Here is a 15,277-nt window from a genome sequence, read left to right on the forward strand (position 1 = left end):
CGAACAAATGAGCGTGTATTATATTAGCCAACTTAATAATTCCATTAATTCAGTAACCACGAAGTCCCCTCTGATTCGGCTGTTTCCAAATGCTTAAGCGTAACAAATTTACATAAGAAAATAGCGATGTGTGTTTGCTTCGTATATTTTTGATTATTACATGCATTCTTATTGCTGCAGTTGGGGAGTCACAAGATACAGTGGCTGAACTTATATGATATGCAAATTGGGTTAATTATTATTGCATAGGGCGAGCTTCTAAAGAAATTGTAATGATCATGCTAAGGACCATCTCCAGTCGACTTTTGTTAACCACGGGGACAAAGTTGAAACCGGCGACTCTCAAGCCAGGCTTGCATACCGCTTTGTCTCTTACTTGCGTATATAAAAAACCGATGCGCTTGAGATCCCCAAGGGGGTCTTCCACCCTCAGTTCCCGACTTCCAGCGTGCAACTGAAAACATATCAACCTGGCCCTCAAAACCAAACTTCAACCTCTCCTACTCCCATCCAACCGTACAGTTCCTAACGAGTCCATCGACCTGACAGTTCGTCAATACACCGAAGCAGTTCGGCAAGTATGCGACGAATTGATCCCTTTCCATCCCTTAAATTACCACAACCTAATCACCCTTCCCGATGATATCCTATCCGATATCCAATTCAAAAAGACCCTCAGGCGGAGATTATTTCGGAATAGATACTCTCCGCAATCCTCCCAACTCCTCACCGAAATCCGCGAACTGGACAAGTCCATCTGCGAAAGAATCCTCACCCTATACACCAAATATCTCCACAACCGCCTCTCCAACACTGAGCTGAACCCTGGTACATACAGGGAACTCAGAAAGACCTGCCCGCGTTTGGGAAAATCAGTCCAACAAAACGCGATCCTTCCCCAAAACATCCCACCCACAGAAAAAGTAAAAGTTCTCGCAGACCACTTCCTGCAAGCTCACCACTGCACCCTCCACTTCCGTGAACCAAGTTTCGATAACGAGGTAAACGGAAAGATCTCCCAACTTCTAGCCCACCCTTCCTACCTCATGCCCCAACCCGCACAAAATCCCTTCACCCATGCCCTCGCCGACCCAAGTCAGCGAGAGAATATCCTCCCCATCCACTTTGTTAGCCCAGACTCCGTCAGGGCGGCCATCGCCGCCTCCAAAAACAAGAAATCGGTTGAGCTTGACAAAATCCCCTCCATCGTCTTTAAGAAATGCGCCCGAAGCATTGCCCCCATTATGTCTTCCATCATCAACCACTGCCTTATCAACGCCTACTTCCCAACAGATTGGAAGGGTGCTCGGATTGTTCCTATCCCCAAGAAAAACCAAAACCCACTAAATCCCGATAGCTACAGGCTATCTCAATCCTCTCATCCTCCGCCAAGATTTTCGAGCGGATCATCAAAGTCACTATCGACGAGCACTGTGACTCCAATCATTCAATCCCACAATTCAATTTGGCCAACCGCCCCAAACACTCAGTCGAGCATGCACTACTCGTGCTCAAATCGGACGTCCTCCTCGGCCTCAACCGGAACGCTCCGACCATAGCCAGTCTCCTCGACATAAAGAAGGCTTTCGACTCCGTATGGCAATACGGACTCGCATACAAGCTTTCTGAAGTCCTCCAGTTCCATCCGCACCTCCCAAGTCCAACTCCGTGAACACCTCTCCCCCCCATATTCTAGCCCGGCTGGCATCCCTCAGGGGTCAGTCTTCTCCGCTACCCTCTTTTCCCTGTTTACCGCAGACCTTCCTAAACCAACACCACACCCAAATCCGAATCCTCCAATACGCGGATGATCTCATCCTCTACACCTCCACCAGAAACATCCCTGCCGGTGAAGCCCGCCTGAATTCCTATTTGGACGAGCTCTACCGGTATTTCACCCGCTTTAAACTGTCCATCCCAACCGTCAAAGAAGTTACCTACCTTGGGGTGACAATCAATTCCCGCCTATCCCACGTCCCACATATCACGAAGGCACTGAACCGTGCAACAGGTGCCTTCAAATCCCTCTACCCAATCCTAAAATACACTAGCCCAACACCTCAGAAAGTCAAGCTGTTTTGCTACAAATAGCTTATCCGTCCCCTCCTCGTTTTCGGCTTCATCTTCTGGTCCGACACTTCCCCTCACCAAATCGAACGACTCCGCTGCAAAGAGCGCAGAATCCTCCGCCACTGCACCAATATATACAAAAACGAAGACCGCTCCAAATACATCTCCAACCAGATCCTCTACGACTCCTCCCAAACGCCCCGCATCGACGCCGTCCTAGCCCGTCATGCCCTCAAATTCCTTGAAAAATCCATGTCACACCCAAACCCACTTATCTCCCAGGCCATGCAGATCGAAATCGTCGAAGAGAATCTTCTACGAACTCATCTCTTCCCTCAAATCCTCTTATCTCTCCAGTCCCGTAACCTCCTTTTCGACCCCGGCGGTAGAGTAATCTTCTACAACGGTATCTACTCCTCATCCCAGTTTTCAAAACCTACCCATCCTTAGCACCACTCCTAGCTTCCTTTCCCAAACCCCTCCCGCATGACTCCCATGCCAACCCACATCCTAGTTCCTTCCGCCCGCCCGCTTTTATCAAAAAAATTTAATGAGTGGAGGTTTTTTTCGACTTTTCTTCCAGATAAAATTTAGTTTAAGCCATAGTCTGTATCTTAGATTAAGCTATGCTGTTAAGGTAGTACACAAGTTAGGTTAATTTAGAATTATATTGTTATAGGTAGAATAAAAAATGTTTGTTTTCGATCCCCAAGGGGGTAGATCTTGACTAACTACCTAAATTACGGTAATCTTCCCAATAGATCACTCAAGGATAAAAACTTAGATAGAAAAGTTCAATTGCATGCTATATTTCGGAAATACCGCTGAGATTGAGACACCGCGGGTAAGACTACGAATTATTCCTTCATTTGATTCACCCTCAGCCACTTATACAATGAGATGTAGCCTTAGAGACCTTTCGATCCGAAAATATACTAGATGTCTTATGTATGAAAAATCTTGCTATGTAGGTCGTTGAGGGTGGGTGAAGGCAGAAACCAATCAAGGAAATAGGACGCTTCAGGTACGAAAGGTTCTGTGTATTTCTTAGTACGTAGCACGTAATATATCCATATATTATGTGAGAGTATCCATTTTCGGGTGATATTGATATTCATAGTCTTCAATTTTCAAAGAAGCAACAAATTTGAGGTATTATAACTTTGTTAGTAATAATGCGATTTCCACCAAACTTGGTAAGATCATGCTCTATATTATAGCCTATATTACTGCAAATTCATGGTACTAGCATGAACTTAAGGGGGGTTTCTAACCAATTACAAAAAATTGTAGTAATATACTATTATTAACTTTATTTAAACAGATATCGGCATGGAAGGTATTTCGGAGCCCAGGCACCATATGGTGGCAGCCTCCTGATTTTTTTCAGATTTTTGGGTCGGGTAGTTTCTGAGAATAGCCCCCTTAAAGAAGTGATCACTTTCAACCCCCCGCGCTCCCCACCCTTCCAACAAATGTCAAAACTAAGATCGGCTTTGAAAAGTACTAATCGAGACCTTTAATTTGATACCCCACATGACTATATTTGATGAAAAAAAATTTTACACCCCCCCTTTGCGTGTATGGGGACTCCCCCTTAAATTCAACGTAAAAGGATGTAATTCACTGTATGCGTGAGCGTTCACAGTTCCCACCTTTCTACCAAATTTGGTGTCAATCGCTATAACCGTCTCCGAGAAAAATGCGTGTAACGGACAGACAGACAGACAGACCAGAATTCAAACCAGGCGAAAACAAGTCAGAAGACTTGCAGAAAAAAATCGAGTCGTCACTGGGTGAGGCAGCAGAAGTGAAGCTCAGTCAAAATCGTGTGGTCATTGAGTGTAAAGACTTGGACGAGATCACAACGAAGGACGAAATTTGTCAAGCGCTACGATCCCAGTTGGGAATACAGTCGGTCCAAGAGCGAGATATTTTACGGCTGAGGAAGGCATATGGTGGCACACAAACTGCGTCCATAAGCCTAACACTTGAAGCGGCCAAAAGGGCTATCACAGCCAGTAAAGTTCGGATTGGCTGGGTCGTCTGCCGACTACGAGAGCAGATAACTCTAAAAAGATGCTTCAGGTGTTTGGAATTTGGGCACGTGGCGAAGAAATGTACTGGCGTTCACGATAGGTCCGACCTGTGTCGTAAATGCGGAAATAAAGGCCACATTGCAAAAGCCTGCGAAGAAAAACCCAATTGTCTGTTCTGCAGGCAAATAAACGACATTGACAGCGCCCATGTCACAGGCAGCAGCACATGTCCGGTGTATAGGAAGGCGATCAACACTATGCGCAAATGAGGTTCCTACAGCTAAACCTGAACCATTGCCAAGCGGCTCAGGACCTGCTCTCCCAGACGATATTCGAAAACAAAATCGACGTTGCTATTATCTGCGAGCAATACAAAAACCTAGACAGTGGAGTATGGGTCGCGGATAAGAGCGGAAAGGCAGCGATATGAACATGCGGAAATCGGGCCATAGAAGGAACCACCAAGATCCTCGAGAATGGCTTCACTAGAGCAAAAATAGGCGGAATATCTATTTACAGCTGTTATGCGGCTCCAAGCCTTACGACAGAGGAGTTCCATTCTTTGGTGGAGAGGTTAGCAACAGACGCACAAAACCATAGTCCTAAGATAGTGGCTGGAGATTTGAACGCATGGACTGAAGAATGGGGCAGTCGAGAAACGAACGCAAGAGGACGAATATTACTCGAAGCTCTTTCTCGTCTGAATCTTGTAGTGGCTAACACTGGATGCGTGAACACTTTCTGTAAGAGAGAAATGGGGTCCGTGATAGATGTCACTTTTGTTAGCGATGTTTTAGCTAAGGATCTGCAGTGGTATGTCAGTGACGAATATACACATAGCGACCACCAGGCCATCATTTTTGAAATCAGACATGGAAAACGAATGAAACGGTCTCGGACGAGAGCTGAAAGGTGGGCAGCTAATAGGTTTGACGAGGAGATTTTCGTAGAGGTTCTGCAGCAAAATACAGCGCTTGAAGGAAGCGCAGAAAATAAAGCTCTGCAGATTGGCGAGAAGTTGCGACGAGCATGTGACGCATCCATGCCAAGGTATGTTGTATCACAGAAGCGAGCTCCGAACTTTTGGTGGAATTCTGAAATCGGAGAATGCCGCAAGGCCTGCCTCAAGGCCAGAAGGCGCAGTCAGCGAAATAGAAACCGATCTGGATACGAGCAATTACATGAAGAATATAAAAACGCTCGGAAGAAACTACATGTGGCCATCATGAAAAGTAAAAGCGAACACTTTAAGCGACTGTGTAATGAAGCTGATACGAACCCCTGGGGTGGCGCCTATAAAACCGTAATATCGAAAGTTAAAGGCAAACGCTCCCCACCGATCTCTTCCCCTACTCTGCTTGATGAGATAGTAACGGATCTTTTCCCGCAGAATGTGAGTACCGCTGACCTTCCCACTGTCGAGATAGACACCGCCGAAGTTCCAATGGTAAGCGAAAAGGAGGTCCTCGAAGCTGCGGATAAAATTGTTGGAAACAAAGCACCTGGCTTGGATAGCATCCCCAATAAAGCTCTGAAGGCAGCAGTAAAAATAGCTCCAAATATGTTTGCCGAGGCGTTCACCACATGCCTTAAAGAAGGAGTATTTCCTACACAATGGAAGAAGCAGAAATTAATTCTAGTCCCCAAGCCAAACAAACCTTTGGGTGAAGCTTCGTCCTACAGGCCGATATGCCTTCTAAATAATACTGGCAAACTATTCGAACGAGTAATCTATAACAGATTAATTCGAATTGCCGAAAAGGATGACGGTCTCTCCGAAAATCAGTTCGGTTTTCGAAAGGGGAGGTCTACAACGGATGCACTTGTCCTAGTAGCTAACACAGCTTAGACCGCACTTGACGAGGGCAAATGTTGTGCAGTGATTACACTTGATGTGAAGAATGCCTTCAATTCCGCTAGATGGAGCAAGATACTTGAGTCCCTAATTAACTTAGGCGTGGCGAAGTACCTGGTGCGTATTGTTGCCGACTTCCTAATCGATAGGACTCTGTGCTGCGAATCAGATGAAGGAATGAAATCCTACCAAACGACATGCGGAGTTCCGCAAGGGTCTGTCCTAGGGCCACTCTTGTGGATTATTATGTATAACGGGGTACTGACCCTAGACCTTCCTACTGGTGTGGCCTCCATTGGTTTCGCGGACGATATTGGTGTGACGGTTGTTGCACGCCTTCTCGAGGAAGCCGAGCTCTATGCAAATGAAGCAGTCTATGAGATTAAATCCTGGTTAGAGAATGCTGGTCTACAGCTCGCAGAGCATAAGACGGAAGTAGTACTTATTACCAAGCGGAGAAAGTGCACTTCCATGAAGATCAAAGTTGGAACGCAAACAATTTATTCCAAGCCTGCACTTAAGTACTTAGGTGTAATGATTGACCAGAGGTTGAATTTCAGATTGCATGTGGAGGGTGCAGCAACCAAGGCATATAACATCGGAGCGCTGGTTGCGAGAATGCTACCAAATATAGGTGGCCCAAGGCCGAGCCGTCGACTCCTTATTTCAAGGGTGGTCAGTTCGATCCTACTGTATGCAGCCCCAGTATGGGCAGATGCACTGGAAAATATAATAAATAAAAAAAAGATTGGAGCTGCGTATCGCATAAGTGTACTCCGAACATGTTGCGCTTACAGAACAATTTCTAATGAAGCAGCTTGCGTGATAGCAGGAATGATCCCGATTGAGATTCTGGCGAAAGAAATACAACGACTTTACGATCGAACGTACCTCACCGGAGAATCTCCTGCCCGTCGGCGACAGTTCGCACGAGCTGAAACTGTCGCGGAATGGCAAGAGAAGTGGGACGAGTCAGAAAAAGGCCGTTGGACTCACAAAATCATATGGGATATCCGGAAATGGATCGAGCGACCTCACGGCGAAGTAGGTTTCGACCTAACTCAATTCTTCAGCGGACACGGAGGCTATCGAGCATATCTGTACCGATTTGGGCGCGATGATTCGCCATATTGCCCACAGTGTGCAAACATTCCAGAGGACGCAGAACACGTCTTTTTTCACTGCCCCAGATTCGAAACCCAAAGGGCTACATTAGAAGCTACAACCGGGGAGCACTTTACACCCGAAAATATCATGGAGCTTATGGTGAAAGCCAAGGGGATATGGACCGAAGTTGAAAAAGTGATTACAGCCATCGGAAAGAAGCTTAGGCAGGAGGAAGTCATCCGAAAGAATGAACGCGAGAGGAACACGAATGTTGACATGAGCGCAGAATAAATTCTGATCCAGCCCCGCGACGTAATACCAAATGGGAGTCCCGCGGGGAGAATGGAAGGAGAAGGAGGTGGTTTTAGTGGGTAAGAGTCCCACATAACCGTGTGGCAGGAGCCTGCGGTAGCTTTTGAAGCTTTCCACCTTCCATCGGAAAAAAAAAAAAGACAGACAGACAGTAAACCGATTTTAATAAGGTTTTGTGTTTACACAAAACTTTAAAAACAAGTCAGGAAACCGGAAGCTGGGCGCTTTAGCTTTTATGTATTTCTTATATAAAGACATTGGAGTGTGCATTTGCCCCATTAGTATGTAGCACCTAATATATGCATATATTATGTGAGATTATCCACTTTCAGGTGATATTGACATTCATAGTCTTGAATTTGTAATGCATTTGGTGAAAACCACGACTTGTCTTTCACCAAGCACGAGTGCAATGTTTTTACTACCGCACGCCAGAACTCACTTCAATTCACTGCAAATGGCGCTCAACGAGCAATTTAAAGAAAGGAGACCATAAAAACAAATACGCAGGAAAAAAGCAAAAGATGTAAATTCGGTCGACATGCAGGAATGCAAACAACCATCAAATCCAAATTTCAAGAAGAGTTTATCCTGAAAACTGAGGTGTTCTGGAAAATTTAAACTGTAACAATCAACACCTTCGTCACCCTTACCCTTCCATACGAAGCAAAAAAGCGACGAATTTTTATCAAATCTACCAGCACCTGTCTACAACTATACCAAAGTGCCGGCTGATACGTCCTTGATTGCCTCTTTGCCAACCAGCTGGGCCCCTCACACATCATTAAAAAAAATCATGTGCCTTAAATCCGAACAATCGCAACTTGCCCTGGGATAGGCCCCTGCAACCGGCAACATCTCTGATCCAAATCCAGAATCCAATAATTTCCCCATCTTCTCCAATACACGGGATATGTGTTCTGTTTTCCGTGGTGTCTCCTAATAATCGCGACATTAAACGTTATAAATCAAGAGGGGTTCCTCAATCTTTCGAGCATTGTAGATTGAAATGACATAAGTAAGTCAACGTGTCTTAAGTCGAAAATCGGAAGCTCGGTGCTTCAGGTACGAAAGGTTTTGTTGAATTTTTATGTATTAACACCTATATTACGGACCTGGGATGAACTTAAGGGGTGCTCGTAGTAAATTTTCAAGGTATACTAATATGCTATTATTGACTTTATTTGGGCAGATATTGTAATACGCCGGTCCTGGAAGTAATTGACCGATTTTCGCATGCCTCCCATTTGCAGCCATTGTCAAAACTAATATCTACTTCTGAAAACACTGATCGATACTTTTCATTTGATACCTCACGTGACTATATTCGGTGAAAAAAAAAATGCAACCGACTTTTAGGCGTATGGGGACGCTCCTCAAAGCTAACCGTACAGCAATTTAGTTCACCGCGTGGAGGCTCACAGTTCCAAACTTTCTATCGAATTTCATGTCAATAAATATACCCCCTCAATCGTCAAATAAATTATAACTGTTTGTGAGGAAGGCGTGTGTGACAAACAGACTGACATTAAACCGATTTTAGTAGGGTTTTATTTTCAACGAGACTTTAAAGCGCATAAAGGCTGGTTCAGTGCATATCTGATACAGTGCATTCTCGTGGTTGCGAGCACATGGCTGCAAGTTGCTGCGAGCACGAAACAGCATCTGTCATAAAAACAGACATTGCACACACTATGACTGCACATATCCAAGCGGGAACCAAAGGCAGAACTTCCTTAAAGATTAATCTCGGCTTAATGGTAATGGGTCTTAATGGAATTAGTGAGCGAATGATGCTTCAAAATCCGTCTATAGGGAGCTTGGTGGAAGCCATCACATGCAACATTCTTGGCATCCATGGGATCCATGTCTTCTTTCCTAGGAAGTCAGGAGGAAATAAGTAGAAGCATCCAAGATCAATCTTTCGGATGCAACCGTTTCCTGCTGCGATAAGATGGAGAAGCACACAAAAGAAAACCAACTACGCGATATCGACACGTCAACACACCAATACCACTTACCTACCTCGTCCCTATCCGAAAGGTGCTCAATAAGATTCAATGCTTCTTTAATCCTAGAGTTGCTCCTCCTGTATATAATCTGCTTGATCTGACGACAGGATTCCAACCTCAAACTATACATATATTGTAACAACGCGGCAGAGACCCTCCTTGAAGCCATGAAAAAAGTAAATTGCTTCAAGGGACTTCTCAACACTACAATATCAATGCTCAGCTTCGACATTGCTAGAACCGAGGAAGTGACTAATTCTCTATCCGCCCTAGAAGAGTGATTACCTTCGAATGCCCTTAGATGAATGTTAGGCCCATTTTTAAAAGGATGACAGATGGCGACGTTCCAACCAGGAGCTGTATATCACATACGGCGAGTTAGAAGCGGAGGCAACAAACCGAAAATTCTTAGAAGACTTTTGAAAAGAAGAATGTAAATAGCACAACCACGAAGCTTCACAACAGATAGGAGGATTCAATTGACAAGGGCGGCCGCACGACCATGGAGGCAAATTCTTAGAGAATCCAAGAACCAAAATCAATTTGTAGCACCACAGAAGGAAAAGATAATATTTAACGGATTTCCCAAATTTACTAATTGTCGATTAAATTTTTTTCCGAACAAATCCCATATGATTTACAGATCCACTTAAATATAGTACGTAGACAGCAACAATAGCGTAGATTTTATTGGTCACTGGAGAAGTTCACGCTGGATGTGTCGTCTACAGTTTGAAAGAACAGCCTCCACTAAAGAGTTCTTTCAACTGTCCCTGCGAAAGCATGCAACGCCCCATTGATGGATCCAGGAAATATGAAGACAAATGGATAAATAACGCGACAGAAAATACATACTCAGCCGGATTATTTGTTACTCAAACTTTATTTAAAATTTGGCGATCTTAACCTTTCATCTATATTGTTATACTTACTTTTGGTGGACATTGAGCATTTCTTAAATTCGTTTTGTTCGTGTCATTTCTAAGAGAGAGAAGTTCTTTCTTCAATTGCCCGATATTTCTCTCTTTTGCTTTAAGTTCCTCCAGCTGAAATATAAAAAAATAGTTTTAAATTAAAAAAAAATATAATATCATTCACTTGGGGATTATTCTGGTCACATGTCTTTATTTGAAGTTTTCTATAATACGAAATCTTCCGTTTAATCTGTTTAATTACAATTTGTTCTAGCAGGAAGGAAGATATAAACTCGCATGTTATAAAACAAGGCCTAAAAAGAATAGACAATTTGTTTTCTCATAATAGAGCCATGTATCAACAAAAGGGCCTCTGTCCGTACGAAAGTTTCGATGTCAGTTGAAACATATGAGAATAAAGAGCCAAAATATAAATACCTAAAATGTAGCAGATTTAGTTATAATGTATTGAAAAATTATGGTATCTCTTTGTGAAACGTCCCCTCCAGATACCTATCTAATGAAAGTTAATAGTAATGCTTTCCTACAATTTGCAAATAAAACAAATTAGACTCTTCTGTTAACACTAGTATCTAAACCTCTGTGAACCACATGCTAATAATTAGCTAATACATATCTGCATATCCATATGCATGCATACACAATGTGTATTTTGTGAAATCAGCAATTTGATAAAAAGCCTCATTTATCGTTAAAATGTGGTATATAGCAATGCAATCATTCAAGAATTTCTTACATAAGTAAACCAAAAAGGTTGAGATATCTCAAACGCTTAGCTTCCGGTTTCCGACTTGTTTCCAAAATGAAAACGTAACTTATTATCCAACGAACTCAATAATGCCAAGTGACTTAAGACTTTAGAGAAGAAGACTGTAACGCGTTTGATAGATACTATCATAGATACAAGTGTGCGATGCACAGAACTTTCTTAACTTGTTTCCAGATTTGTCGGTTGGATGAAAGACGAACAATCCCTCTTCAGTTATGTTTCTCACAATGCACAAGGTCGCCAAGTGGAGTAGGTTAACTAAAATGTCCACGTTAAAAAAGCATAAACGATTCTTTTAAGGAATTTCTTTAACATTTCAGCTGGACTTTGCCAAATTATTAATAACAATAACAGTGCCCACGTTTAGGTTTTTTATGTTTGTTTAGTAATAACCACCATAAGATTTCAGAATTTATTGATAAATAAATCATAATAGTTTGGAAACCAAAGTTCACAGAACTTTGAAATTATTTGCCAATAAATTGTGAATCTTCATATCTGATAATCTGCACAGATATCACTACCAACTGTAACAGATATTTATAGGCCCAGGGGAACGTCGACCTGCAGTTTCTTCTGGTCCTGCCGTATTATAGCTGCTCCTGTTGTTCAAAGTAAATAGACATCGTGTATGTAGCTTGAACCCTACGGTGAGACGTTTCGAGTGGGACAGTTTTTAAACTAAAATAGGCTCTGCCAACAACCACGTCCAGATTTCATCATGGTAGCTATTGTGGTTGTGTTTTTCAACCCTAGAGAGGAGAAATTATCAACGGTCTCAAAACTGCAGTCTCCTGTGTTTATTGTTCGCATTTCACCAGCGCCATATGGTATGTGATAATGGAATAAGTGATTTTTCAGTCAAAAAGGCCAACTTCTTAGTCGGCCAAGTACAGAAATCCTCAGGACTAAACAGGTTCGGACAGACAGGGCAAAGTTGCTGGATGGCTACAATCCTTGTTATTTCCGAACCAAGCCGACTCACTCCTTCTAGTTGGTAGCCCCGAATAACCACTAGTCAACCTGGTGATGAACTAACACGAACGGCGGCAACAATGACAACCTGGCATGGCATTGACTTATGATTCAGCAAACGATTCGGAATAGGCTGAGCATAAGCTGACAGCTGTGGCAATCTGTTGCCTTAGCAAAGGTGCAAGTACATTCAAAGCTATGACACCATTAAGTGGATAGTACAGGCTCAGTTGAAAAGGACTCGTAACTAGTGCCTGATCTCAGCTCTGAACACAAACTCCCATTAGATTTGTGTCAACCCACGCGTGACCTCAGTGTCCGGATAGTTCAGTGGTCAGGGCACTAGGCTGTCATACGGAAGGTCGCCTGTAGTGTACCGTTACGATCTTGAATGAGGTGCTTTAACACACGACGGATGGTCGTACCAACGATTATTATTATTACGCGTCTGGGTTCGTTGTGCGAAAGTGACTTTTTTCAACGTTTACCTCACACCGAACGAATCTATAAAAACTTTTTGGAAAAGGCTCGCTGCCTTGGAGGACGAGGTTGGAAACACCGAATGCCTTGTACGATAGGCTTCTACGCCTCAGGATGGCTGATGAATCACACTAGGAATGTTGATGCGACGAGTAGGCAGATGGATGGCTTAGCATGGATTCTCCCTAGCCCTGGAGAAAACTGAAATCGTTGTGCTGACCAAGGAGGAGGTTCCCACAATCCTCCCTATTCAGGTTGATGAAACCATGATTGTGTCGAAACTGGCGGTGAAATACCTCGGTATCATGATCGACACGAAGACGAGTTTCTTCAAGCGGCTTCGCAACACCACAGACCAGGATGCAGTTAGAATATTTGCGATTTGTCGACTGATGTCGAACGTCGGAGCTCTCTTATCCAGCAGGCGTCGCTTGCTGATGAACGCGATTCAGTCCATCCTCCTTTACGGTTCTGAAATATGGGATGATTCCGTCAGTAACAAAATGTACAGTAAGCGCCAAGCGCAAATACAAAGACGAGGGGTTCTGCGAGTTGCGTCCACCCATCGTACCGTCTAGGAGCTCTGCCGAGCAGAGGCTTATATAACTCAGGAAAGGCGAGGAAAATAATGAAGCTGTCGTCTCTGAAGAGAGAGCCCGTACACTCTCTGTATAGCAGCAATCTTGAGAACAGAATCGAGAGAGTAGAGAGACCTAACCCAACTGCTCTACGGACACGGGTATTTTCAATCTTACCTACACACAATCGGGAAATCACGGTCGCCTGAATGTATTTATTGCAAGAACGTGATGGAGTGGGTGGGAGCACCATCGTCATAACCTTTCAATGGAAGAGTGTCTTGAGTCCCAGGAAACCATAATTGAGGTCATACTGCCGAGCGAAAACACGTAGAGCGCACGTTACACTCAAGGCATTCTTAAGATGAAAAAGAGAGAGGTGGGTAGGAGAGATGCGGGGGTAGCTGAGGCTCCCGGAATCCAGGGTATTTTGCTCCTACATTGAACGGGCCTGGCCTGAGGTAATATGTCAAACGGTTCCGGGTCAGAGTCCTCGAGGCTCTAGGGGGGGTGTTTTAGCCGGTAGTCTCTCTGAGACAGGAGTCCGACACTTTGTGCGTAAATGCGTTTCACCACCAAGTTCCGCATGTTCCTCACTTATGTCTGCTTATATGCACTCAGTGTGCAAACCCTTTCCCTTTAATAAGAACGTCGATTAGATGTTAATAAATAAATTTTATGAATAAAATTTACTTCTGTTTAGAATAAGTTCCCACTTGACAAATTTTTGTTCACGGGCCTGCAACGGAATATCGTTAGCTGACTGCTTGGAATTACTAGTTTACATTCTGAGCGTTGAGGCTTGACAAAGAAGCCAAGTAACGAGCAAGACTTTCGAAAAATACATTGCTGTTCTTAATAAAAAAGAGTTTTTGATAACCAATCCCAAAGGAACAGGTAATCTGCCCAGAACTGAGCGTCTGTGGTTCTGACTGTTGATTGACTATAAAAGACAGTGAACGGTTCCTCGCAGTAATGCAGACAAAGATGTTGCGCTGGACCAGTGGCATAGCACGCCATGATCAGATCTGAAATGAGGATATCCGCCATCGATATGGGGATGCACCGGTCGTGGAAAAATTGCGACAGAGACGTCTTCGATGGTATGTTCATGTAATTGGTCTGAACAGAGAAGTCGACGTGAAACGACCAAAAGGCCGATCGAAACAATAACTATTTGGTATGCTGGATGGTGATTTGAGAGCCTCGCGACTGCAACCAGATCAGGCCTTTGGCGCAACCGATGAAGGCGCTTCTGAACGGGAAAATCGCTGAAGAAATTGCTTAAAAATTTATGTTAGGTTACTTTTCATCATCATCAACGGCGCAACAACCGGTATCCGGTCTAGGCCTGCCTTAATAAGGAACTCCAGACATCCCGGTTTTGCGCCGAGGTCCACCAATTCGATATCCCTAAAAGCTGTCTGGCGTCCTGGCCCGCGCCATCGCTCCATCTTAGGCAGGGTCTTCTTTTCCTACCATAGATATTGCCCTTATAGACTTTCCGGGTGGGATCATCTTCATCCATACGGATTAAGTGACCCGCCCACCGTAACCTATTGAGCCGGATTTTATCCACAACCGGACGGTCATGGTATCGCTCATAGATTTCGTCATTGTGTAGGCTACGGAGGTTAGGTAGGTTACTTTTACATTAAAATAATTTTCAGTAGACTTTCTCTTCAAACTAACCGCCAAGTCTTGAGTTATTACAGTGAATTTTTGATAAACCACGGGGAAAAATAAAAAGCATATGTTGCGTTCTCTGAGAACTATACACACTTCTTGCTTACCAAAGAAATTTTTATTGAAGATGACACACACACAGAAATTCACTTACCAATCGATTGATTTCAGTTTTGGCAGATTTGGTTATTTGAGTCAATCGGATTTCATATGAATCCTTAAGCGAACGAATTTCTGATGTTTTTCGCCGTTCGGCTTCTTGAGCTATCTGAAATTGGATTACTTAATGAGATTCTGTTGCAAACACATGTAGGCATGACAGCACTTATATTAATCACATGCGGCTTAAACATGAAACTTCACAAAACAAGCCACTGATCTAGAGCATCACAAAGGCACACTTTGGTTAAATGCGCAAGCGTCAACGCCTATATCAGTTTCAAAAACTACCAACTACTA

The 15,277-nt window shown here is 43.6% G+C and overlaps 1 protein-coding gene across 6 annotated transcripts in view; it reads right to left on the reverse strand.

Moving 5' to 3' along the window:
* LOC119658607 (janus kinase and microtubule-interacting protein 3) overlaps positions 1-15,277 on the reverse strand; it is a 102,105-nt gene that overhangs the window by 61,134 nt on the left and 25,694 nt on the right. For 5 of the 6 annotated variants that reach the window (XM_038066088.1, XM_038066086.1, XM_038066084.1 and 2 more), the window contains exons 4-5: positions 14,973-15,086; positions 10,328-10,441 (exon numbers count right to left, since the gene is read on the reverse strand). In XM_038066088.1, coding sequence (XP_037922016.1) covers positions 10,328-10,441; positions 14,973-15,086 — 228 coding nt within the window. The remainder of the gene's footprint in view (positions 1-10,327; positions 10,442-14,972; positions 15,087-15,277) is intronic. The other variant, XM_038066087.1, reaches the window with a different exon arrangement.

The sequence above is a fragment of the Hermetia illucens genome, chromosome 6, assembly GCF_905115235.1.
Source record: "Hermetia illucens chromosome 6, iHerIll2.2.curated.20191125, whole genome shotgun sequence".
Taxonomy (NCBI): Eukaryota; Metazoa; Arthropoda; class Insecta; order Diptera; family Stratiomyidae; genus Hermetia; species Hermetia illucens.